This window comes from Pipistrellus hanaki, assembly GCF_964339955.1.
Source record: "Pipistrellus hanaki genome assembly, chromosome: 8".
Classification (NCBI taxonomy): domain Eukaryota; kingdom Metazoa; phylum Chordata; class Mammalia; order Chiroptera; family Vespertilionidae; genus Pipistrellus; species Pipistrellus hanaki.
In genome coordinates, this window is record NC_140510.1 from 71619460 (window position 1) to 71646675 (window position 27216).

Genomic DNA, 27216 nt, shown 5'->3' on the forward strand with positions numbered 1-27216 from the left:
GGGCTGACCGGTGATGATTTGCCAAGAGAAGTCGATCCTCTCGGTGCAGAAGGAACCTGCTCAGGCCATTAAACTCCAGAAAATAGGGCACGTGGGGAAAACGAAAGGCATTAAGATTTTTGAAATGCAAAATAAAAGACTGAGGGGCAGAAAAGAGTTCTTCAAGAATACAGGCACACAGGCAAGCACACACCTTATGTAGAACCTGCCCTGTGGGAATAGTGAACGTTCAATACCCTCTAAGATTAGAACAGAGAGAAGCACCTCCCATCATTTGAAGGAATGAGGAAGAATTTTTAGAAATGACTGTAGAGAAGGGCATTCCGGGATCCTCTCTGGATTGGTTTGGAGTCCCCTTGCCAAAAAAACCTCCTTAGAAAACTCCTTTCTTCAGTTTAGAAAAATTCTGTAGTTCAAGGGTATTCTTACTCCAGGATGGGTAAGACTAATGGTTTTTCTAGTCCAAATAGTCAGGAAAAATTATTTCATATCGTGATCATCTAACTCTTACAGAATTCTCTTCGACGATTGCTCAGCAAATGTCACTTTCATGAAATGACTTTTACATTTAGAATCTTGGTAAGGAAAAAATTTTTTTCCATATCCTTCAGAGTAGTTTTTTTTTTAAACTTCTCTAAATATTTGTCTTGTCAATGACTCATTGTTTTCTCATCCTATTAATGCATGTTTCCTTTGTTAGCCGTGAAAGGGCTGTATTGTTGGCTTCATGCAAGGATGCTGATTGAACACCTGCGAGTGTTTGCTTCATTGATATTGAGAGAGAATATGATTTGTCTCCCTGAGAATGACTTATTGCATTTGTTTGTGGCTGTTAAATAATTTAACAGAATTGATAGAGCCTGTTTTCCTGTGGTTAATCCTTGGGTAAATATCAGTCTCTGCCTCTTCTGGAAACAAACAGGAGAAAGCCATCTTCTAGCTTGCCTTTTGCCATTTAGATGCTGAAAAGACACGGAGTGATTTAACAGTATACTCTTTTGACATCTGAGTATGCCTTTAACTTAAACTTGAGACAAGGGAACATATTGTTATAAATGCTGCTTTTTTATGATAATTTTTTAGAGTTTTAGGTTCATAGCAAAATTAAGAGGAAGGGAAAGAGACTTCCCAAATTAGTCCCCTTCCTCCCCCCCCCCCCAACCCCCCCAGAACCTCCGCCATTGTCAACATCTGCCTGAGTGGTGCATTTGTTACTATAGAGGACCCTGCACTGACATCACACCAAGGTCACGGTTGACACAGTCTCAGGGTTGTACATTCTGTGGCTTTGGACAAATGCACAATGACATGCATGCACCATTGCATTGTCAAACAGCATTTCCACTGCCCTGAAGGCCAGTGTTGCCCCCACTCCAGTTCCAGTAAGTTCTCAAAGCCACTTTTCTCGTGCGCCCCGCCTGGTTTAGAATACGCTGGGCTGCCCTTCACTCACCATCTAAGAATCTCTTCCTGACTAGCTTTGTTTTGCAAAGTCCGTTCTCCAGCAAGATATACACCAGTGTGGCCAAGACCGGTTTGGCTCAGTGGATAGAGCGTCGGCTTGGGGACTGAAGGGACCCGGGTTCGATTCCGGTCAAGGGCATGTACCTTGGTTGCGGGCATATCCCCGGTGGGGGGTGTGCAAGAGGCAGCTGGTTGATGTCTATCTCTTATCGATGTTTCTAACTCTCTATCTCTCTCCCTTCCTCTCTGTAAAAAATCAATAAAATAAAATAAAAAAAAGATATACACCAGTGTGTATATTCAATGTGTGAATGCCCACCTTTCTGCCTTAAGACCTCTGCAGACGAAACTCCAGACTTTTCAGAAATGGCTTTTACAGCTCCACCTGATCTGGCTGCTCCCGCCCCTCCGGCTTCCTTGCATTTTCCCTCCTTTCACTTGCACTTAACTGCTGTTAGTGTAGTTACTCCAGGATCTGCTGTGCTGTTTCTTCTGCATATTAGTCTGCAAATACTACAAGAATATTCTCCTCATACTCTGCCTGGCCATTTGTCTGGCTTATATGTTAGTTACTCAAGGGACCTGTAGGACCCCATGGCCATCTACATTAGCCCCCTCTACCTGAAATATGTATTTTCTTTCTTTCAGAGCACTTTTTGTAATTTTTAATTATGTGTTTACATGATTATCCTTTAATATATAGTCCTACTAAAAGTGCCATTGTAGTACATCTACTGTATACCTAGCTCAATACCCGGCACTAAACTGAGTCTCTCTAAATGTGTATGGAAAGCATTTTAAGTATTCAAACATTATGAGGAATTTTTTTAAGACCAAATCCTCTTTTTTGTGGCTCCTGAGTTAGAGGGGTGTTTTTGCCATGGAATATAACACTGTGAGGAAGAGCTAACTAGTGGAAGTGACAGTCTCTTTTATTCAACATTCAGTGAGAGAAAATAATTACCATGGTGAAGGGGTGAGAACTTACGCTGGGGACTAGAGGACTATAGCAGTAAAATGCATGGTAGTATGAGCTTATAGAAAGGAATTCACTAGGAAAGGAACATCTGGGTTTGGTGTTCGACCCTGCCACTGATTTATGTGTTTTGGCAAGTGATTCCATTTCCTTGTATCTTAAATTTTCCCATCTTGGAAATCATGTGGGAACCTTGTGAGAAATGAACGTGGAAGCCCTTTGAAAGCTATAACACTCCTTAGAAATGCGAGATGCCCTAACTCTTCTTATTTGGATCTTCATTTATGAAAACAAAGAGGTTTACTTGGAGGTTGTTAAAAGGATAATGAATCTAGCCACTCTGGATAAGACTTGCTGTCACATTCTCTCAGCGTATACAAGTTTCTATGAAGAAACCACCTCGGGGTTATGATAGGAAAGTAAGTGACTGGAGTGGATTCATTATGGATTTCCCTTTTAATCCTTTAAAATATATATATATATTTTATTGATTTTTTACAGAGAGGAAGGGAGAAGGATAGAGAGCTAGAAACATCGATGAGAGAGAAACATCGACCAGCTGCGCTGCCTCTTGCACACCCCTCACTGGGGATGTGCCTGCAACCAATGTACATTCCCTTGACCGGAATCGAACCTGGGACCCCACAGTCCGCAGACCGACGCTCTATCCACTGAGCCAAACTGGTTTCGGCGCCTTTTAATTCTTTACAAGCTTCCTGATAGCAATGCTAATTAAGTTTAAATATGTTGAGGTGTCCAATCTTTTTTTTGAAGAGATTAATTAGAGATTAGTTTCTAAGCTATTTGTGCTTTTTCATTGTAAAGTGTTTTGTAGAAATGCTGCTTTAGGAAAATAATTATAGACTATAAATGGTTTCATTAAGTACTTTATTTCCCTGTTATCCTACCAGTTCTATAGTAACAAACGACTTTAATGTTCTTTTCACTGATAATTTAAATGAGATCTAAGAGCTGAGACCCTGTTTTGAAACAGGGTTAACTTAATTGACCCAGCATAGCTTGGAATCCTTGCTGCCTACGATGTTTTTATGATTAATTTCTCAGGAAAGATCTGTAATGTGAATATCTTTCTTTTATTTCTTCTCCATGGGATTCGCACTCCCAGGGATAAAGTAGTTTAGCCTTTCCAGAGAACATTCGTCGGGGAATTAGACATTTATCCTCTGAGGGGCTGTGCCAGTCAGTTTCATCAGCAAATGAGAATTCAAAGCCCGCTAGTAAAACTAATGACCTTATGTAAGCATTCCCGATTCAAATTGTGTTTTAAATATCTTTGTGCTCAGACAAATTGATAGCCTAGAGGTTAGCGTATAGTCCTTTAAAAGGCTGTGTGTGACCATCCCATTTTTAAAACTGCTAAGATAAGCAAATCTATTTCAAATTTCACAGGGTTTTGTAAACTTCTCTCTGTGCCAAGAAAGCAAGCCACCTGGCACTTGTATTTTTTTTTTTTTTTTTTTAAGGAGTGAGCCAATGCTTAAGAATATACACCAGAATTCACTGTTACTATTTCAGCTGAATTTGGCTCAGATTTACATGGAAAATGAGAGCATTTTATTCCAGTTCCCATTTTTTATGATTCTTACGATTATATTCTCATGCTGTAGCTCATATTCTCATGAGACAAACAGCCTGGCAGTTATTGCACAGACTGAGTATATTTTGATATATTGACAAGCCTTATGATTCCTGAGTACAAAAATGATTCAGAAAAATATTTTCTATTTTAAGTAGCATCCAAGTAGAATATTGGGTTCATTAGTTGAAGTTTATGATTCATGACTTGTCGAGATTAATTTACTTGTAGTAAATGTAGAGAGTGAAGCCCAGTTGGTAGAAGAATGTTTTATGTGCCAAGGATGGACAGAAATTACTTCATGAGGTGGGGTTAGTTGAGTTTAGATAAGGAACTGTTATTCAAAAAGGGACTCCATAGCTACAGAAATAAAGAAATAAAGGAATGTGGGTTAGGACAGTGGTCGGCAAACTCATTAGTCAACAGAGCCAAATATCAACAGGACAACGATTGACAATTCTTTTGAGAGCCAAATTTTTTAAACTTAAACTTCTTCTAATGCCACTTCTTCAACATAGACTCGCCCAGGCTGTGGTATTTTGTGGAAGAGCCACACTCAAGGGGCCAAAGAGCCGCATGTGGCACGAGAACCGCAGTTTGCCAACCACGGGGTTAGGAGACAATGAAAGACAGTTTTGTGCACTATAATATATATTTTAAAAACTTGTGAGTGTGTTTAGGAAGACAATGCAAAGGCAAATGTGGAGCCACCTATCTAGACATGAAAATAGAGGGATAGGTCCCGGCTACTCCACGGAGGACCGTGAAGGCTGCACTTTGTATTGAATTAAAATGGTTGGAATTTTTATAACTAGGATATGTACACTGAAAGATTAAAGTTCTTATAACCTATATGGAGTTCTTGCCGAACCTAATTTCTTTGAAATGTATTTAAATCCTAATTTAATACAGCAGATTTGAATCTTATTATCAGTGGAGTGCATTTAATTGAAATTAAATTGATTTAAACAACTAGTCAGGAAATCTCAGTTTAATCTCCTTTTCTTCCTCTGGGAACGTCACCTACTTACACCTACTCTCTAAGCTTACAGGCAGCAAAGCTTGATTTAAGAGGAGACATACACTCCATTTTCATTTAAATGATTAAGTGCTCATGAGATTAATTTTACAGACACATTATGAAATTGAATTGTGCTTTGGACATTCTTTCTGCCAGGGCTTATTAAAGTCAGTAGTTCTAAAGTGTAAGATTCTAAAATAATCTTCAAATCAAAGAGTTAAGGGATATTTTTCCACACTGGAATAGGGATGCATTAACCAGTCCCAAGAAAAATAAATATTTAAATGTCTTTAACTAAAATAACATTGGTGTAATTATTTTAATAAAAATAAGCCCATGAACTTTGAGATTAGAAACATTTTAGTTATGCCTCAAGTACTTCTTAAAGAGATATCAATTATCTCTACACAGTACATCTTTTTGATAATGAGGTAACTATAGGACTAATGCTATAGAAACATTTTTAAATATGTTTTCTCATAATATATGCTAATTTTAAATAATTTGAACAATACAAAAAACCCCCACAACACAATTAATTGGATAATTCTACTTTCCCCTTAGAGTTAATCCCTATTACCAATTAGAATATATCCTTTCAAAATTGTCATATGTGAGTAATGCGATCTTTGGCTTATATATCCACAGTTATGCTCAAATATAGTAAGTTTTGCTTTTTTTAAATTTTGATGAGAATGCTTCTAAATCTCTACCAGTTGATATGATATTTCCTCTAGGACTCTGATAAAGGATTTTTTTTTTTTTATGTTAAGGAAGTTTTCTTCTCAGTTTACTGTGAGTTTTATTGGAAGATTTTGTTGTATTTTATCAAATGCTTTTGGGAAATTTATAGGTCTGATCATATTGTTTTCCTTTTTTTAACTTATTTATTTATTGAATTACATCGATGGATTGCCTAATGTTGAATCATTCTTGCATTTCTGGAATAAACCTGAATTTTTGAAGAATTTATTGGTCTTTTAATACATTGCCATATTTTATTTATCATAAGTGAGTTGGATTTGTAATTCACTTTTTTGCTTTTCAAAGTGCTTTAGCATGTTTTTTTTCCTTTGATCTTGAGCTAATCCATTGAATTAGACCAGAATTAATTTTTTTTTTTTTTTTTTTTGCAAATAAAATCAATAGACATAGAAACTTTTGTTTGGCACAAAGTCATGCAAGTAGGTGGTGATGGTGAGAGTAAAATCCATTAGATCCCAGTCCAATGTTTTGGGAAGAAGGAATCTATTTCAGTAATTTCTATCAGTAAGGTATTTATAGGCTCTGAGTTTTACTACCTCAAATAAAACTATTTTTACATAGTTCCCTTTCGATTTTTTTTTTCTAAATGAAGACAATAGATTGGTTTCCACTTTGACCATGAAGTTTTCCCTGGATATCAGTGGGGAGGGAGGGACAGTCAGCCTAAAAGAGTCTCTGTGCTAAGAGTGAGAATGCATTCTCTTGAGACCTGCCATCTGTTTGTCGTACTGGACAAAAGCTTATGTTCATTTAATAAAATGCGGATTAAAGTGTTAGATGGCACTAACCCATTCTGGAAGTTTTGGATAAAGCTTGACACCTTTAATCAGATTCATCTTGGTGTTCAAGTCAAGCTGGCTATTTGAGCCAAAGCTTTTATATGTCTATGGTAACTGGTCATGAAGGGCATAGTCTATTATCAGCATGAGAGAAAAAAATATTAAGGATGTGTTTGCACATTCCATTGGGTCAGGAGAATTGACATTCTGTTTTGTATGTGGTTCAGAGATCTACCTTATGGAAAGCTCAGAGATTGCTCTTAGGGATTTATTACAGAAGAAGTATTCAATTGAGAAGTGTAAAAAAAATTAAAAATAAGTGTTAGAATTTGTAAAGTCTTAATACAAATGTAAGAAATTGTCTATTTGTTAATTTACATATCTATTAAATGGTAGACTAGACTTCTCTAAGTCTAGGGAAAATTAATTTAGACTATAAATGAAGTGTTTCTTAAGTTTAAATAAACATGCTTTTATAAAATTAACATTTAATCTCCATGCCCCACGTCACACACATTTATAAAATGTTTTTTTTTTATCCTCACCCGAAGATATATTTTGTTATTTATTTTAGTAAGAGAAGAAGGGGGAGAGAGAGAGAAAAATTGATCAGTTGCCTTCTATATGTGCCCCAACCACTCATCGAACCCCCAACCTTTCCGTGTAGGGAGGTTGCTCCAACCAACTGAGCCACCCAACCTAGGGTTAAAATGTTTTTTAAAAATAAAATTATTATTTTTAAATTTTCTATAAGATTTTTTTTCTTATTGAGAATTTGTTTTATGTACCCTAATTAGAATTTATAAATGACATATGTGAACAGAAATCTTGTTCTTAGCAAATATTTCATCGAAAACAGTGAATTTCTGGAAGGTCACCATTTTTCAAATAAAACTGTATGCCCTGAAACAAGGCTGCTTATATTTCTTATTTCTAGTTAAGCTAATATAACTCTAAATGATTTTATAAATTGAGAAATAAATGTCATGTAACATTGTATTAGTTTTAGGTGTAGGGCATAATGATCTGATATATGTATATGTTATGAAGTTATTATCAGAATAAATGTAGTTAACATCCATCACCACATATAGTTAGATTTTTTTTTCTTGTGATGAGAACGTTTCAGATCTACTCTTCTAGCAACTTTCAAATTCTAAATGATTTTTCTTATTTTTATAAATCACCTCTGTTTCTGAAACTCATCCTATATAATAAAAGCCTAATACTGTATGCTAAGTGTCCAGTTGTCTGTTCAACCAATCTAAACGTAATATGCTAATGATATGCTAAGGCTGCTCAACCACTAGCTATGACATGCTTTGACCACCAGTGGTCAGACGCTCCACCGACTGGTAGGCTAGCTTGCTGCTGGGGTCTGGCCAATCAGGACTGAGTGAGATGGGCCAGACACACCCTGGAACCCTCTCACAGTTCCTCTCCGGTTGGCCAACCTCCCACATCCCTCCCCAGCCACGAATGTGCACCAGTGGGGTCCCTCGACCTGCCTGCGCCTTCTCACAATAGGGGACCCTTAGGATATGTTGGAGAGCTTGTTTTGGCCTGATCCCGTAAGCCAGGCTGAGGGACCCCACTGGTTCATGAATTTGTGCACTGGGCCTCTAGTCTCCTATAACTCCCTATGATAACAAGTGGTAGAACTCATAGAGTTTTGGAATATGTTGGGTATTTCCTTTCCAGTTTAAAAAATGCTGTATTTAAGTTTGGATGATTAGAGGATATGTTTAAATCCCCAAAGGACTGAAATCAATGTAAGTTACATATTGGTGTCTCATAGTTGATGGTAAATACTCCCATTAAAAATTGAAAAGCCACAAAAAGGGAGGAACTATTCTGCGGATTGGCTATTTATATTTAGCACACAAAGAAAATGTGAATTTTTGTCAGGAACATTTGTGAAACGAACTCCACTTAATAATGTACCATTCTATTGATATTTTAATTTCTCAGATAAAGTACTTTAATTAAATGTGCAACGTTAGAATGAAAAGATAAAATTATGCATAGATTTAAAGACCTAACTAATTATTTATCAATTTCTGATGGATGCCCTAATTAAGCATCAAGCTATATATATATGCTTATCCCTAGGGTGTTGCATGTATTCTTTACAAAAATACATGAAAGAGATGCATTTGGCATAGATGTTAACAGTTTACATTTACATATTTCTTTACTATAGATTTTCTTTATTCAAGTGCCATGATATGCTGCTTTCCTTAAAGAGTGCCTCTGATTAATCCTCACTCCAGAAACAGCAAAGTCAGGGCTGGCAGGAGTTCAGCCAGGGTTCCTGGGCCCTGCTGGATGGGAGCCTCGTGAGAAAGGACAGAATCCTATCTCAGTTTCCAGGCCCGCTTGGCTCCTGGCACCTCTACTGAGAGTCGCACAGGCTCCCTATGCATTTAAATGCCCTGTTTTTGGGTGTGATGTGGATACCCGTGTTTGAGGAACAGGACTGATAGCAGCAGGTCATTCCTCAGAGGCCGAGGAATAATTGCCAGGTGACCTTTATTGGTGTCTACCGCATTTTGTTCATACCGGTGCTGCTAAGGCACTTCACTGTGGCATCTTCTCCTGGGTCTCAGAATCAACAAAACCAGGCGTCGCATCTAGCAGCGGGGTTAATTGAAAAGATCATGTTTTTGACCAGAGTAATGGGAGTGTGAATGTTCCTTGTAACTGAATACAAAGTGAATTGCGAAGGACACAAGACCTGATTGGTAAGCTTTACGTGAGAAATGAGGCTTCCCCATGAAAGCAATTGACCTTATAGGAAAGCATCTACCCTTATGGACCTGAGAGAAATGAAGTTGAGAATAGAAAGCTCATGGGTCAGTGGGGTTTCGTAATAAACAATTTCAGGTTTGTGCCTTAATGCTTGGGGTGGGGTTGGAGGGGGAAACAGAAGTAACAGGTGTCCTCGGAACAGCAGGAGGAAGTGGGTATCTGGCTTCCAGGGCCATTATCTACGTGGTTTTCTCTATGTCCAGGTCTCCTCACCTGTATGCACTTAATTCCTCATTGAAAAAGAAAAACAATTCCAAACAGGTGAAACAGTCTTTGATACTACCTGTGAGCATTTGCAATGAAAGGTCAGTGATTTTCATTAGGTTTGAATGAGTTTACTCCCAGAATGAATCACAGAGATGAAGGAATATAGGAAAGGGTTCAGGAGAGGCAGTTCTTTGCTTTTACTCCACTGTTGTTGAAGAAACATCATCTAAGTAGGTTTGTTTTAGGTGCTAAATAAATAACACTTTAAACACATAGATCGAGATATAGTGTTTCATAAAAGGTATTTTGATATGCTTCTATTTCTTGATATTTCCCACTTCTTTCCATTCCCTTTATTAGTGAGCTACCTTGGACCATCATTTCTTCCCTTTAAAGCTACAGGAGTCACTTACTCTTCCATCTTGAGTTTTATCCACATTATATCCTTTCTGTACATGTCCAGAATGACGTATGTGAGATAAAAATCAGACCTTATCAGTTTCTTCAACTCTACATTGTGCTAGTCCCTAGCACACAGTAGGTACCTATCGTTGTTGAATTAAAGAATGAAGCATGGAGACTAGAGGGCTCTCAATATTCAAGGTGAGGGCTCATTTGGATTCTAGACTATATTGTCACAATCCTTTGAAGATTTTATGTGTCATTCAACCTTTAGTTTCTGAGTTTTGCTTGGAAGTGCATAAAACCAGAATGAATTAATGTTAGGAGTTGTCTATTAGAACAGATATAACCTTATGGTGAAAAGAAGATTTACTGCCTATATTTCAGTTGTCTTTTCATTATAATCTAATAAACTTTTGTGAATACTTTTTAAGGAGAACTCTTCAGAATTAAGTTTTCACCACCTCTTACACTAAGAGAGAAAAGCAAATGTCATTTTGAGAAATCTGGATTTCTGCATTATGAGAGATTCCTTTTATTCACAGCCTGACACCTGCTGTTTTGATTGCCGTTCTTTAGAGTTTGGCAAATTTGTTCTGTTTTAACAAAGAATCATTTTAGAACTCTTCACTTTTTAAAAAACAGCTTGTCAAGAAAGGAAAAGAATATGTGACAATAGAGTTAGATGTTTAAACCTGCTCATCAGGGTCAGAGGTAGGGAAATGCAGGCGTGATGTTTTCTTTATCCTTACATTTTTGTACAGTGATTCGGTATACTACTTTTGGTAGTAAAATATACATCCATAAAATCCACCATTTTAACCATTTTTTAGTGTACATTTCTGATGTTAACTACACTCACTTATTTTTTTCTTCTGCTTCAATATACTTTCCCCCCCCCTGAAATTGTTATGTTAAAATAGTTCATAGTTTTGTGATTGAGACTCAAAGCTGTGCATGTATCAAATGGCAGTGTTGTGTGTTATGAAGAAAAGAGGTTTTATTTGTTGAGTTTTTGTTAAGAAACTTCTAGTATGTCCAACTGAACTGGTCGTAGGAAGAGAAAAACCAGTGGGAACTTAGGAAAACAAGCTTATTAGTTTGAATGTATGTGTGTTCAGTTCAATTTTAGTTAAACAAAATATGTTTAGGGAGCTGTAAAGCCTTCACTGCTGTATAGAAATCTCATTTAATTATGGTTCCTAAAAGTAGATAAGCAACAATGTAAACAAAAAAGAAAATTTAAAAATATTAAAATATTTGTACATTTCCCCCTAATATTTTGAAATTATTTCTAAAATTTAAAATCAACCATTTCATCATGAGATTAGACATCTTTATGGTATGATATAGGTATTTTAGAAACAGTGCTCATAGTCAAATCAATGTCTTATATTGTTTTAATAAAAGAATAAAACATATGTCTACTACATTACTGTTTCTGAGACTTATTTCTGATGATTAAACACTTTACTTAAAGTATTGATTAATTTTAGAAAACAATAGATCCAAAAGTATTATCTGAAAATGTTAAAAGACCATATAAACAAAATTCGGTTTATTTATTTATTTATTTATTTATTTATTTATTTATTTATTTATTATTATTATTATTATTATTATTATTATTTTGTTAAACCTCACTGGATTGGAAGGGGGGGGAGAGACAGAGAGAGAAACATCGATGTGAGAGAGACACGTTGATTGGTTGCTTCCCGGGTGCACCCTGACCAGGGCTAGGGATCAAGCTTGCAATCTATATAGCTACCGTATTTTCCGACGTATAAGACGACGCCCTAATTTTACAGTTAAAACATAGGTTTAGGCCTATATTCGCTGTATAAGACTACCCCCCACTTCCGAGGCAACACCAGTTCTTTTTTTAACAGACCGCCTCTCTGACGCTGGCCAATCTGAGCAGGCTTTTTACTAGAACACAGTGTAGCTTCGGGTACAGAACATGTACACTGTGTTCTAGTAAAAAGCCTGCTCAGAGTGGCCAGCGTCAGAGAGGCGGTCTGTTAAAAAAAGAACTGGTGTTGCCTCGGAAGTGGGGGGTTGTCTTATACAGCGAATATAGGCCTAAACCTATGTTTTAACTGTAAAATTAGGGGGTCGTCTTATACGCCGGAAAATACGGTATGTGCCATACGCCAGGACCCTTCAGTTCACAGGCCAACACTATTCACTGAGCTAATCCATTAGGGCTATTTATTTGATTATTTAACCTCTTTAAAGGTGATCCCTTTTGTGAAATGATAATTTGGAAACTTAAACATAGAATGTTAGGAAATAAGATTGAGCTCCAAGCTGACTTATTCTTGGACCCCCTAGAATATGAGGTTAAGCTTGAATTTAGGGGACCTCTCATAAGATGCTGTTCTTCCTAATAAATTTAAACTTTTTGGTAAGCTCCTCTAAGATAAATTTGGGGAGGGATTGGTACTTTAGCCTTTCCCTTTAACTCCAGAGTCAGAAAGTTTAGCTTTTTGATAAATAGGGAGCTCCCACACTTTATAATAATCTTTTGGATAGGCCTTCTGGATACTGGTGACAATCCAATCATCTAATAAGCTGAAAGCTGACAAGAGCATGCCTGAACCGAGAATGAACTTGGTTTCTCTTGGAAAGTACAAAAAGTGCCTGTCTTCTCAATATACAGATAACTGCAATGGATTTGTTCTCATTTCATCATCCAATATGTTTTGTATTTATCAACAAGGAAGATTTATAACCCAGACGTCAACTTTTTTTCATTTGGGGATATCCCTTGTCTGTTTACCTGAACAGTCTTCCTTCACCAACAACCTGCCAACATTTTGAGGGAAAAAAAGACTTGGGGGTATGGGGTTTGGCAAAGGGGCATGGTGGTGAAGAAGCTCAGAGGGAGATTTGGAGTCATCCATCTCCCCTGTCCACTCTGACAGTCTCACTTTCTCTCCTCCAGACTCTCCAGAGCCAGCGCATAGTCTCACCCTGATAGAGTAGATCTAGAGGAATCCGAGTCCTGAAACTCTTCTAGAGTATTTTGAATGCTAGTCAACAGTAGACAAGCTAATTATTTGTTCACATGGCTTATGATCAGTTTTTTTTTGCTTATTTGTAATAATTCTGTTATTTTGTCCTTTGTGAAATGACAATCTTAGGTCATATCTTTTCCACTGGTTCCAAGTTTTAAGGCATGTTTGGGGGAAGTTTTATTATCATGTGGAAATTTCAAGTCAAAGCAAAAATCACGGGTGTTATAATAAGGGCAGGTGGATTCTTTTGTAGGCTAGATATAAGACATTCATCCCTGGGAGGCTTAACTTACTAGGAGAGAAACTGTCTTGACTTAAGGAGATTTAAGGAGATCTTACCAAAAGAAGGGAGGCTTATAAGAGAAATCTCTTCTGAAAGCAGGAGTTTTGTTCTCATAAACAAATGGTGGCTCAGATCATGAGTAGAGCGCCAGACAGTGAAGGTTGGCGTAATAACACATAATAGTGCACCGGGTACAGGAACTGTGACGTGCACTTAAGGGGAATGCTAATTTCCCATCTGAAGTTTGTTAGGAACTATTAGATGTTTTATAACTCTGTTGACAGTCATCTTATTTGGAACATGATCTGCTTACATAAAAATAAATTTTAATGTGAAAGCTCTCATTAGCTTAAATGACTAGTCAAATGATAGCTTTAAAAGCTTGAGTCACTGTCTAATTTACCCTCACAATTCGCAGTATCCCTCTCTAGTTTACTTGCTAGATTAATCTCATCTCAGCAGTGCCATTAGGTGCCTGCCTTGATGGTGTGGAAAATACACACAAGCATCTGATATTCCCGAGCGTGTGGGTTGTGACGATTTAAATGTGTTCCAACAGCGCCTCTGCACATAAACAATTGTTTTTAACTTCAGGATGAGGAATTTGGCCACGATGGGATAATTAAAAATAACAGCCTTCTGGAAAAGCAGGAGCAAAGTTCTTTAAAGCCAGGGCACCGAGAGGCAAGATTCTGTCATCTAAATTGGGTAACATATCTTTGTCATTTTAAAAAAGGTATGCATTCAAGTTCATGGATCAGCCCACTGACATTCTACAACTAAAGCAAAATTTGTTTCCTTTTCATGGGCAAGGCTGTAGTTAATTGACTAATAAATCATTGTGCCTTTTCCCAAGTCATCGGATAGGGAGGCTCTTACTTAGTGAAGAGATTCTACTCTGTTTTAAAAGGATGTCGGTGAAGGAGGCAGCCTAGACTACTTTGGCTCTACTTTTCGGTACCATGCGGCTGTTTTTAAATACTTTTAGTTTATCACTGAACATTTGTCTTAGATGCTCAGAGGTCAGAAAGAATAATTTTTTTGTAATCTCCAATGTCCTGGTCTGTGCCTACTGATGGTCCTCCCAGGACCACATGTGCGAGTAAATGCTCCTCTCCCTTCAAAAAAGAATGACCTTAGAAGCACTTACAGTGTACAAACAGTATATGTGCATTTTCTCTCTTGGGTCTGGTAAGAACACCCTATGGTGGAGAAAGATTATTCATTCCTGTTTAAAGCAGAAACAAAGATTCAGAAAGGGCAAGCTCAGTGACTTACAAAGGACATACTACCGAGTGGGATAACGACAATTGAGACCAGTTATTTTTGCTCCTTGCACATGCTCCTCTTTGATATGCTTACAAAACTGGGCACTATGAAATGCATGAAGGTGCTTTTGGGGAAGGTGCTTCTGGGAGAATTATCTGAATTGACGATGTGGTTGGGAGCATTATTAACCTGAGTTCCTGTTCTGAACAGAGGAACGTATGAAAGAATATCCTGTTTAAGTGGCATCGGTCAGATGTTCAGTGCCAATGAAGCGGGAGTGATAGACACAGTGGACAGTCGAGGACTCAGATGAAGTCCATCATCTCATAATGAAGAGGATTCAGAGGACTGGACGTATAGCTCAGGAAAGACAATAAGAAGGCCCAGATCCACCCAAGGAGGAAATAGCCACAGGAGAGAATTGACCTGGATAAGATACACTAACCTGAATGGTTGAAATGAGCATGCTGCTTAGGGAAGGGTGAAATGGGCTGAAAAGACCAGGTTTCAGAGACTTAAGTTCCAAGCACACTTACAGGCTTACAGGCCGGAGGAAAGGCAGGGTGCACATGTTCCCTGTGCTATCTGTGGCAGAGGGCTTTGACACTTCACTTCCATTGGAGGGACCTTACACGTGAGTGGAGCTAGTCATGTATCTGCTCGGTGCTAAGCTGTGGCTGCTAACCAATAGCAATAGACTGAGATGCAGGTGCAGTTCTTAGAGTGTTCATTTTAGTTGTGTACCTCGGTCTGAAAATTCACTCAAATAAGAGTTATTGTCCGCTGTCAGCTCTCAGTCTGACTTCCAATACCCTCATGTGCTTCAAACTAGTTTGAGGAAAAAAATTAATCCTCAGTAAAGCTATAGTGTAAGCCCTTTTTGTAATGTAAAGTATGTTAAGGTTAAAATCTTTTATTTGAATACTCATTTTAAGTATTGGGGGGTTGCTAAGTACCAATGGGGTTGCTAAGTACCAATAAGGAAAACTTTCAAAAGAAACACAGCTCTATTTCTTTCACCCACCTGTATGGACTCAGCAAGGTTGTCAAATTGCCAACACAGAGCTTCTTACAAAATTGCTTTAATGCGCAAATGAGTGATTTGCAGTTAGCTTAATAGTGCTTGATTTTACTTCAAAGAACACACAGGCATTTGAAAAGTATTTTTTTTGGAACCAAATCACCTCAATTTTCTCAGCAGTCTCCTCTTTTCTCAAACAGTGGAGAGGAACATTCTAGGCCAGCCTCAGTCCAAACAACCGTCATGTCTGAACAGAGTCTGAGGAGCCCACAGAGTGTTAGTGAAGGTCCCTATTGTCCAAAGGCCACGGCTTCATTATTTCCCGGTTGTTTTGCAGGATCCTGCGACCCAGAAGGGCGGCGGCCGGAAGAAGACGGTGTCCTTCAGCAGCATGCCGTCGGAGAAGAAGGTCAGCAGCGCCAGCGACTGCATCAGCTTCATGCAGGCCGGCTGCGAGCTCAAGAAGGTGCGGCCCAACTCACGCATCTACAACCGCTTCTTCACCCTGGACACCGACCTCCTGGCTCTCCGCTGGGAGCCGTCCAAGAAGGACCTGGACAAAGCCAAGCTGGACATCTCCGCCGTCAAAGAGATCAGGCTGGGCAAGAACACGGAGACGTTCCGGAACAACGGCCTTGCCGACCAGATCTGCGAGGACTGTGCCTTTTCCATCCTCCACGGGGAAAACTACGAGTCTCTGGACCTCGTGGCCCACTCGGCAGACGTGGCGAACATCTGGGTGTCGGGGTTACGGTACCTGGTTTCCCGGAGCAAGCAGCCCCTCGATTTCATGGAGGGCAGCCAGAACACGCCCAGGTTCATGTGGCTGAAGACGGTGTTTGTGGCTGCCGACGTGGACGGGAACGGGATCATGTTGGAAGACACCGCGGTGGAGCTGATAAAGCAGCTCAACCCCACCCTGAAGGAGTCCAAGGTCAGGTTGAAGTTTAAGGAGATCCAGAAGAGCAAGGAGAAGCTCACCACCCGTGTGACCGAGGAGGAGTTCTGCGAAGCCTTCTGCGAGCTTTGCACCAGGCCCGAGGTGTATTTCCTACTCGTGCAGATATCCAAGAACAAGGAGTACCTGGACGCCAACGACCTGATGCTCTTTTTGGAAGCCGAGCAGGGGGTCGCCCATATCACGGAGGACATGTGCCTGGACATCATTCGGAGATACGAGCTTTCCGAGGAGGGGCGTCAGAAAGGGTTCCTCGCCATCGATGGCTTCACCCAGTATCTGTTGTCGCCGGAGTGCGACCTTTTTGACCCGGAGCAAAGAAAGGTCGCCCAGGACATGAGCCAGCCGCTGTCTCACTACTACATCAGTGCCTCGCACAACACCTATCTCGTCGAGGACCAGTTCCGGGGGCCGGCGGACATCAACGGCTACGTGAGAGCTTTGAAGATGGGCTGTCGGAGCATCGAGCTCGATGTGAGCGACGGTCCCGATAGCGAGCCGGTCCTCTGCAACCGCAACAACGTGAGCACGCACCTGTCCTTCCGCAGTGTCCTGGAGGTGATCAACAAGTTCGCCTTCGTGGCTTCCGAGTACCCGCTCTTTCTGTGCCTGGGGAACCACTGCTCGCTGCCCCAGCAGAAGGTGATGGCACAGCAGATGAGAAAGGTCTTCGGCACCAAGCTCTACACCGAAGCGCCCTCGCCGTCAGAAGCCTACCTCCCCTCCCCCGAAAAACTAAAAAGGAGGATCATCGTGAAAGGGAAGAAACTGCCTCCTGACTCAGAGGCCTCCGAGGGAGAGGTGACTGATGAAGACGAAGAAGCCGAGATATCTCGGAGGATGTCGGTGGACTACAACGGCGAGCAGAAACACATCTGGCTGTGCAGGGAGCTCTCTGACTTGGTGTCCATCTGCCAGTCCGTGCAGTACAGGGACTTCGAGCTGTCCATGCGAAGCCAAAGCTACTGGGAGATGTGCTCGTTCAGCGAGTCCGAGGCCAGCCGCATCGCCAACGAGTACCCGGAGGACTTTGTGAATTACAACAAGAAGTTCTTGTCCAGGATCTACCCGAGCGCCATGAGGATCGACTCCAGCAACCTGAACCCGCAGGACTTCTGGAACTGCGGCTGCCAGATCGTGGCGATGAACTTCCAGACGCCGGGCCCGATGATGGACCTGCACACGGGCTGGTTCCTGCAGAACGGGGGCTGCGGCTACGTGCTCAGGCCGTCCGTCATGCGGGACGAGGTGTCCTACTTCAGCGCCAACACCAAGGGCGTGGTCCCCGGGGTGTCTCCCCTCGCCCTGCACATCAAGATCATCAGCGGCCAGAACTTCCCCAAGCCGAAGGGGGCGTGCGCCAAGGGGGACGTCATCGACCCCTACGTGTGCATCGAGATCCACGGCATCCCCGCGGACTGCGCCGAGCAGAGGACCAAGACCGTGCAGCAGAACAGCGACAACCCCATCTTCGACGAGACGTTCGAGTTCCAGGTGAACCTGCCCGAGCTGGCCATGATCCGCTTCGTGGTCCTGGACGACGACTACATCGGGGACGAGTTCATCGGGCAGTACACCATCCCCTTCGAGTGCCTGCAGCCCGGCTACCGGCACGTGCCCCTGCGCTCCTTCGTGGGCGACGTCATGGAGCACGTGACCCTCTTCGTGCACATCGCCATCACCAACCGCAGTGGCGGCGGGAAGCCGCAGAAGCGCAGCCTCTCCGTGAGGATGGGCAAGAAAGCCCGCGAGTACACCATGCTCAGGAACGTGGGCCTCAAGCCTATCGACGACATCTTTAAAATAGCGGTGCATCCCTTACGAGAAGCCATAGACATGAGGGAGAACATGCAGGTAGGACAAACCCCTGCTTGCCTCTCTGGCCCCTGCTTCCTTGGACCCCACTCTTACCAGTGAACCTGGTGACTTAGTAGGAATCTGATTCCTCAAGCAATGATCAGAAAGGTGGAAGGTACCCAACATCACTGAATTAAGTTCCATTTTACCTGTGATAAAGCAGATCTGTTTTATGTTTCTAGTTGTAATGCTGTGTTACCTATGGCCTGCACTAAGCTAGTGACCAGAGTATCATTGTAGCGAAATGCTGCAAACCTATTAAATATCCCTAGTATATAACTAAACTGATAGATGGGAATGCGTATGTGAAGTGTGAAAAGAATATAAAATATTATATATAATATATATATACATACAAACACATGCTTTGAAGTCATATAAAGCAAGTGTAATGCCTATTAGATTTTGTTGTTTAAATGTACAGCAATAATAAATTACTCCCCTCAAGAGTGAGCAAAACTAAACAAGCAAAAATGAACTTATTAAAAACTATTTAATCTTCTCTTAGAAATGTGGTTTAATGGGAAGGATATAGATTTTTGATTAAGCTCTATCCCCTTGTGATCTTGAGCAAATTATTTTAGGTTTCTCATCATCACTTTTCTTCACATAAGGTAAGAAAAACGGTAATACGTACATCACAGGATTATTATGAGAATTAGGTGAGAGTGTGTGTGAATGGCCCACTCTCAGCATAGAGAAATCCAATGTTAGTTTCCTTCCTTTCATTAGTGTTGGTAACCAGGGACGGCTGCAGACTTCCTTCTTCAATGTGATTGAGTACACTCATTCTAGCTCCTGTCACTGTGCAGCCATCTGACTCCAGGCCCTCACGAAGGGCCCACGTGTGTTGGTTTGCAGAAGCGGCAGTGGTGTTTGCATGAGAGAGAACAGGGAGGCATCTTCTTCAGTGCCCTTCATTTGCCCCTCTAGCTAACAGTTTACTATAACTCTCACCAAAAAACCCCACTTTCAAAATAGAAACCCAGCTTGAAGTGGTTAAGTAATTGTCCAAATATTACAGTGAATAAATAGCGATGTTCGGCTTTAAATCCAGAATTGCCTGCGATGGATATGCATGACCATTCATGGCTGTTAGTCACTTGATGTTGAACTTCATACCTATCAGTTGGTGAAAAGATTACTTTCACATTATTTCACAAAGAAATTCTAGGATAGGCTTAAAACAATTTTAAATAGCCAAAATGCCAAAAGATTTGGCATTGTGGTTTGTAAATCACATATAAATACTTAGATTATAAGGATTATTTAAAAATAGGCTCCAAATAGCAGCATCTTCTACTGACTTTCTGACATAATTCTATAGCTAATATATATCCCTATATTACATTAGTTATAAGTCAATTTTACATCTAACTTAATGTTAGAAGATAGATTTTATATATTTCTATATAATTCTTAAAACATATACATTGCATATATTATGTATTTAAAATACATATTAAGGCCCGGCTGGCATGGCTCAGTGGCTGAGCCTCGACATATGAAACAGGAGGTCATGGTTTGATTCCTGGTCAGGACACATGTCCAAGTTTCAGGCTTGATCCCCAGTGCGGGGCCTGCAGGAGGCAACCGATCGATGATTCTCATCATTGATGTTTCTATCTTTTTCTCCCTCTCCCTTCCTTGCTGAAATCAATAAAAATATATTAAAATAAAATAGATATTAAGGAGATTTGGCTATGGATAAAGTTTTTCCAGTATGATTGATAATTTATACCATCTCAGCATAAAGTCCTTGGGGGTTACAGATTACTTGGAGCCTCAGGAGTAGAGAAATGAATACTGTCATTGTCACTAAATCCATGAGGTACATATACGTAGGTTTGGTACTGTTCACCATTAATAAAACAGAATAGTTATGAGTCTTATGACTTTAAATGAATTTTTAAAAGCCTGCGTAACAGAGCTCTTAAATGCAGTTCTTCATGAACTGTGTGTCAGCGCCCGCGTCTGCAGGTGCTTTCCTGCTGGGATGACAGAGGAATACCATTGATGATTTGTCAAAAGAAGACGGTCTTTAACAGCCTGCTACCCCGAGGGGCAAAGCTCAAAGGAGGTGCGCTCCAGTGTGCCTCTGCTGACATGTTTTAATGAGCTTCATGTTACAAATCCAGCAAGACACTCATGACCAGCCAGTGCTGATGTGTGTGGCCATGCCAGGGCTCTGCGTGGAAAAGCGCTGCATAGCCTCGGGGCATAACCTGAGAGGCTTTGTGGCATGTCTGTGGCAGTTGCTAGAGGTGGAGGAAGATGGAGGATGACAGTGAGCTGGCTCTGGGTTACCTTTGTGCGCATCACAACGTTTCTGGTTGGTTACAATCCAGTTCAGGTTAAATTACACGTACATTTAAGGGAGTGCTTTTAATGATTGCACGTCTGTGTGAGCCTAGAAATGCCGGGGGTGATGTGTCATGTGTTTCCTTGCCCGCAGAACGCCATCGTGTCCGTGAAGGAGCTGTGCGGCCTGCCTCCCATTGCCAGTCTGAAGCAGTGCCTGCTGACCCTGTCCTCGCGCCTCATCGCCAGTGACAATACTCCCTCCGTGTCCCTCGTGATGAAGGACAGCTTTCCGTATCTGGAGCCGCTGGGGGCGATGCCGGACGTGCAGAAAAAGATGCTGGCCGCCTATGACCTGGTAGGAAGTGATGACTGTATTTCTGACCTGTGTGTGTGTGTGTCGGGGAAATCATAAGGAGGCATTTTTGAGGGACATTAATGAGTGACACTGAGTGATGGCCTTTGAAACCCGAGCTGGGGCTGGAGGCAGGGCCAGCCACTTGGCTTCCCCTGAGCCCGGGGCAGACCTCTCAGGCTGCGTTCTGAGCCCGGAGCTCCACAGGCTGCAAATGGAAAATCTCTTTTAGCAAAGAATGAATTATTGATTAAGTCCTCGAAAGCATCCATATCCCATCATCTAAATAGCGTTAGCCAACAAAAGAGCCATTTAATTGCACACCCATAGGGAGTGCAATTAAACCTCTATGCTGCCTTATGATGGTTGAGAAAACAGTTTTTAGGAATTTACATTTGTAGGCTAATACTATTCTCTAATTTTTCTGAAAGTGTCATGGATTTATATAGCAATTAAACTTAAGAATTGCTATTTTTTTTCCATAAAAAATGAAGTAGCAAATAACAAATTGGAAAATTTTGTAATGTGCAAGCCAGATAAAGTAAATATTCTTAAAATAGAATGAGTACTTGAAAATTGATAAGGAAAAATATGGGGAAGAAAATCTTACATTAATCAGGATCAAGTTCAGCTTCAGGAAACTAAAATGCAAGGTAATTATGGCTTAGAAAATACAAAGTTTTATTCTCATAAAAATCTGGAGACCAGCCAAACAAGGTGGCTCTTCTTCCAAGTTCTTAGGCACCTAGGCTTCCTCTGGCGTCTGCTCCACCATCCCTACCCCGTCCTTATGGTCCAGAACTGCTGCTGGAACTCCAACCATAGCATCTGCATTTCAACTAACAGGGAGGATAGAGCAGAACTATAGGCCATATCCTTTCCCTTTGAGGACATTTCTCTGAAATAGCATAGATAAGTTTTGCTCATGTATCAGCTTGGAGTTGACACAAAGACACACTCAGATGCAAAGGAGGATGGGAAATGTCTTCATTTCCAAATGTTCAACTAAAAGTCCATCTCTTCTATTGTATTACTGAGAAATAAAGGGATAATGGGTATGAGGGAATAACAAATAGTCTTGGTTTCAAAGGTGAATGGACGATTCATGTGTCTCTTCTACCCCAAAATATAATGGAAATATAAAAACATTTAACCTTGAAATACATTTAAATGAAAGATATTAAAGAAATGTAGTGACATACTTCCCCTCTCCATTAAATTGGCATTGTCTTTTTTAAACAGCACCTCTGATAAGGAATTTAAGAAAATTTAAGATACTGCCATCTATCCACCTCTAGTGGGGAAATAAGTTGATATAATTTAGGGGGAGAACAATTTGAAAAGAGAATTTAAAATGTTTATCCCATTTGATCTATATATTTCATTTTCAGAGAATTATTTTCTAAGCCAACAAATTTGTATATAAATATTTGTATTTTAAAATGTCAACATAGAGGGGGTGGTTAAATAAAATATGGTAAACCATGTCATGCACTCGGTGGAAACCATTAAGATCATGCATTGGAAGAATATGTAATGATGTGGAGGACACATATCATGTTTTGTGAAAAACTCTGGCTCCAAAAATATACCTTAGAGTATTTTAACTGTATTTGTATGTCTACACATCTAAAATGCTAACAGGATATTATTAGTGGTTTTAAATAAGAGGAATTTTATTTTATTTTATTTTTTTATTTTTTTTTATTTTTTTTTATTTTTATTTATTTATTTTTTTTTTAAATCAATCTTTATTGTTCATATTATTACAAAGGTTCCTCATTTCTTCCCCCCTCCACCAGGTTCCCACCCCACCCTCTGCCCCCTCCCCATCCCCCATTGCCCTCATCCATAGGTGCACAGTTTATGTTCAGTCTCTTCCTCCCTCCCTTTCCCCGATAGTAAATCCCTTTTCAGATAGTAAATCTGTTACTTAGCATTTTCTCATATCAATAATACCTCCACATGCCCAATGATACACTTCACACAAAAGACATTTTCAAATAGGTCAACCAGCCTCATCCAGGCCCCACCCAAGGCACTCACAGATCAACACCCCAGCGCTATACTAACTCAACACATCCAGATCTAAGCCTTCATCACTTGATTCAGCAGACCCTCAAGTTCCCACAAAAGTTTCCAGCCATGTCTGAGAGGCAGCCGTGGGCAGGTACAGGCGAGGAGCGAGCTGTTTCGGGCCTGGCTGCTCCGGACCTGGCCTCTGTTGCTTTGGTTCGTTCCACAACCAGCTGCTCCGGGTCTGGTCACTGCCGCTCCCGACCTAGTTGCTCTGGACTTGGTTGTTGCTGCTACAGGCCTGGCCGCACCCGACCCGGCTGCTCTGGGCCCGGTTGCTCCGGTCCCGGCCGCTCCGGGCCTGGCCGCTCCCAGCCTGTCAGCCGCTGCTCCGGGCCTGGCCGCACCAGATCCGGCTGCTCCGGGCCTGGCCGCTCCCAGCCTGGCAGCCGCTGCTCCGGGCCTGGCCGCACCCAACCCGGCTGCTCCGGGTCTGGCCGCTCCCAGCCTGGCAGCTGCTGCTCCGGGCCTGGCCGCTCCCAGCCTGGCCGCCACTGCTCCGGGCCTGGCCGCACCAGACCCGGCTGCTCCGGGCCTGGCCGCTCCCAGCCTGGCAGCCGCTGCTCCGGGCCTGGCCGCACCAGACCCGGCTGCTCCGGGCCTGGCCGCTCCCAGCCTGGCAGCCGCTGCTCCGGGCCTGGCCGCACCAGACCCGGCTGCTCCGGGACTGGCCGCTCCCAGCCTGGCAGCCGCTGCTCCGGGCCTGGCCGCTCCCAGCCTGGCAGCCACTGCTCCGGGCCTGGCCGCTCCCAGCCTGGCAGCCGCTGCTCCGGGCCTGGCCGCACCAGACCCGGCTGCTCCGGGCCTGGCCGCTCCCAGCCTGGCAGCCGCTGCTCCGGGCCTGGCCGCACCAGACCCGGCTGCTCCGGGCCTGGCCGCTCCCAGCCTGGCAGCCGCTTCTCCGGGCCTGGCCGCTCCCAGCCTGGCAGCCACTGCTCCGGGCCTGGCCGCACCAGACCCGGCTGCTCCGGGCCTGGCCGCTCCCAGCCTGGCAGCCGCTGCTCCGGGCCTGGCCGCTCCCAGCCTGGCAGCCACTGCTCCTGGCCTGGCCGCACCAGACCCGGCTGCTCCGGGCCTGGCCGCTCCCAGCCTGGCAGCTGCTGCTCCGGGCCTGGCCGCTCCCAGCCTGGCAGCCGCTGCTCCTGGCCTGGCCGCACCAGACCCGGCTGCTCCGGGCCTGGCCGCTCCCAGCCTGGCAGCCGCTGCTCCGGGCCTGGCCACACCAGACCCGGCTGCTCCGGGCCTGGCTGCTCCCAGCCTGGCAGCTGCTGCTCCGGGCCTGGCCGCTCCTAGCCTGGCAGCCGCTGCTCCGGGCCTGGCCACACCAGACCCGGCTGCTCCCGGCCTGGCTGCTCCCAGCCTGGCAGCCACTGCTCCGGGCCTGGCCGCACCTGACCCGGCTGCTCCGAGCCTGGCCGCTCCCAGCCTGGATGCTCCGTGCTTGGCTACTGCTGTTCTGGGCCTGGCTGCTCCCAACCCGGCTGCTCTGGGCCCGGCTTCTCCGGGCCCGGCCACTCCGTGTCTGGGTGTTCCTGGACTGGCCACCCTGGGCTTGGCCGCCTCTGCCTCAGGCCTGGCTGCCACTGCCCCAGGTCTGGCTGCTCCAGTGCTGGCCGTTGATGCTCTTGTTCTGGCTGCCGCTGCTCTGGGGCCTGGCCACTGCTGCTCCGGGCCCAGCTGCCACTGCCTTGTGCCTGGCCACTCTAGGCCTGGTCGCCGCTGTTCCAACATTCTGTCCCTTTTTTCTCTCTTTTTTTTCTTTTTTTTTAAAAAAAAAACAAAAACGCATTTATGTTGCAATGTTGGCTGGTGCGTTGAGTTCTGACTTAGTCTTTGATTTTTCAAGATCTTCTTTGTATTCTTTCTTAAGTAATTTTACTATCATTTGCTCTCACTTGATTTCTTCACATTGAGAACTTCTTTGGTTTCTTCCTCCTTGTCCTGGGAGCTCAGCAGGTTGGCCTGTGGCACCCCTTTGTTCTCCGCGAGCTCCTGCGCTGCTCCAGCCTGTTGCCGGGGTCGGCGCCGCCCAGGAAGCAGCCCCTCTCCTTGGCTCGGTGGCCCGAGCTCAGCAGTCAAAGGCTCAGGGGCACCCCCCCCCCCCCCCCGGGGGCCCCGTCGCCCGGCTCCTTGCTGGCGCCCGGCTGGCCGGTGTCCGGCAGGGGCTCCTGCTCCACGTCGCATTCCTCCAGTCTGGAGCTTTCTTTCTCCCTCCCACTAGGGGAGTCCAGGATCAGAGTCAACAGACTGTCCTCTGCGCACAGTGTGCGCGACTCCGGGGGCTTGGCCTTTCGCCGCGCTCCCAGGACTCCACCTCACAGCTCCGTCTCCCCCTGCCCGAGCCTGGGTCCCCAGGGACTGGCCCAGACCTGGAGTTCGGGGCGGTCTGGACTGAGGCTCAGAGCCGCCGCCGGAGGCTTTGTTTCTTCCGGCTAGGGTAATCCAGCATCAGAGTCAACATTCAGTTCTATGTGCGCCATGTGCGCGCGACTCCGGGGGCCCCGCCTTTTGCCGTCCCCCGGGATTGTCTCCCCCTGCCGGAGCCTGGGTCCCCAGGGTCTGGCCCATAACTTGGGGCTCAGCGCTGCTGGTTCTGGGGTTCAGCCCAGGCTGGGGGTTCTATTTCCTTCCTGCTAGGGAACCCCGGGCAGCACCCAGCCCTCTCCTCCTCTCCGGCTGCGACCTCTCCGCGCGCGCGTGCGTGCGAGCGCGCCGCATGTCTCTGTACCTTAGGCTTTTTTTCAGCTCCTCTGATTTTCCTTCTGGTTTTCTCCCTCCTTCCTATTGTAGAGTTTTCAGTCAGTCGACTACCTGTAGCTCTGGGCAATGTCCACTCTACATTTTAGTTGTATTCCCTTGAAATTGTTGTGAGCTGCTGCGGCTAGGTGTATACCTGAGCAGCCATCTTTAATCTATCCCAGAATTTTATTTTCTTGTGTATACTTTTCTATATGTATTTACCAAACTCTTCACAATGAACCTGAGTAATTTTCCTAGTTCAATAAAAATAAATGTTAAGGAAGAAGAGAATAATACTAGTATTTTACCATTAAAAAACCAAGTAGATGACCTTTGGGATAAACATCCTGTAATGGAAAAAGAAAAGTACCCCACAGAGTGTATTCTGCGTATGAATGATGGGCCCTCTTATAAACTCTACTCCATGGTTACGGGAGGAAAAGTTCGCTTATTGCCTATATCTCGTTTTCCACAAAAATCAATTTTTCATCATAAAAATGGGGACTGAAAGCTATTCAGTGAATAGGTATAATTGCCATCTAAGAGGTGAAATTAGGGTGCTAGTTGCCATAGAGACAGTGAAAATCACTTATTCTTCCAATTCCCTTGTAAGCGAAGAAAGAAAAGTTATTGCTGAGCGGGAGGCTGGTGCCCTGCAGCTGGGCCTGAAATGAGCAGCAAAGCACTGGACAGTGGTTGGCCGTGTCCATTCCACATCCCCGAGGGTCCAGTGCTGTCTGTTTTTCAGTTTTACCTGCTGGACACCAGCCATTTCTCATTTAGATTTTTAAAATGCAATTTTTAATTTTAGGCATAGTATAGTTTCCAAAGCTTAAAGTAAAAGCCACACTAGCAAGCAGAAATGCTTGTAATGATATCTTCTTTGATAGTTGCTTATGGAGTGATTAAAAAAAAAATTTGGTAGAGAGTTGAGTAGAAATGTCCTTGTACCAAATGGTAACCTCAGCAGATTGTGCATGTGATCAAAAACACTGCTGACCTCTGTGGTCATTTCTTTAGGGGGTAGAGTGGGTAGGGACAGATGTGTGTCATGATGATCTTGACCTCCTATGTAAAAATGGATTTTTACTTTCTAGGATCTGAATTGTAATGGTTGGCATCTTTAATACTCTTCGTGTATTAATGTTAGTATTTATTTAAAGGACGTCTCCTAAGATACTCAGTAGATCTTGAGTGATCATTTGAAAACATAAATCAGAGCAGGTCACTTTCCTGCTCTATAATCCTCCAGTGGCTGCCCATTACAATGAATTGGGAGCTCTTCTCTGTGGCCTCTGGGTCCATCCATCAGCTG

At 43.2% G+C, this 27216-nt stretch overlaps 1 protein-coding gene across 2 annotated transcripts in view; it reads left to right on the top strand.

Moving 5' to 3' along the window:
* The window catches only part of PLCL1 (phospholipase C like 1 (inactive)), a 231405-nt gene that overhangs the window by 163982 nt on the left and 40207 nt on the right, over positions 1 to 27216 (top strand). For both annotated transcript variants that reach the window (XR_014795814.1, XM_084893129.1), the window contains exons 2-3: positions 15953 to 18427; positions 20886 to 21089. Coding sequence is in view for 1 of the 2 variants with exons in the window: in XM_084893129.1 (XP_084749255.1) it covers positions 15953 to 18427; positions 20886 to 21089 (2679 nt within the window). In the remaining variant the exon portion in view is untranslated. The remainder of the gene's footprint in view (positions 1 to 15952; positions 18428 to 20885; positions 21090 to 27216) is intronic.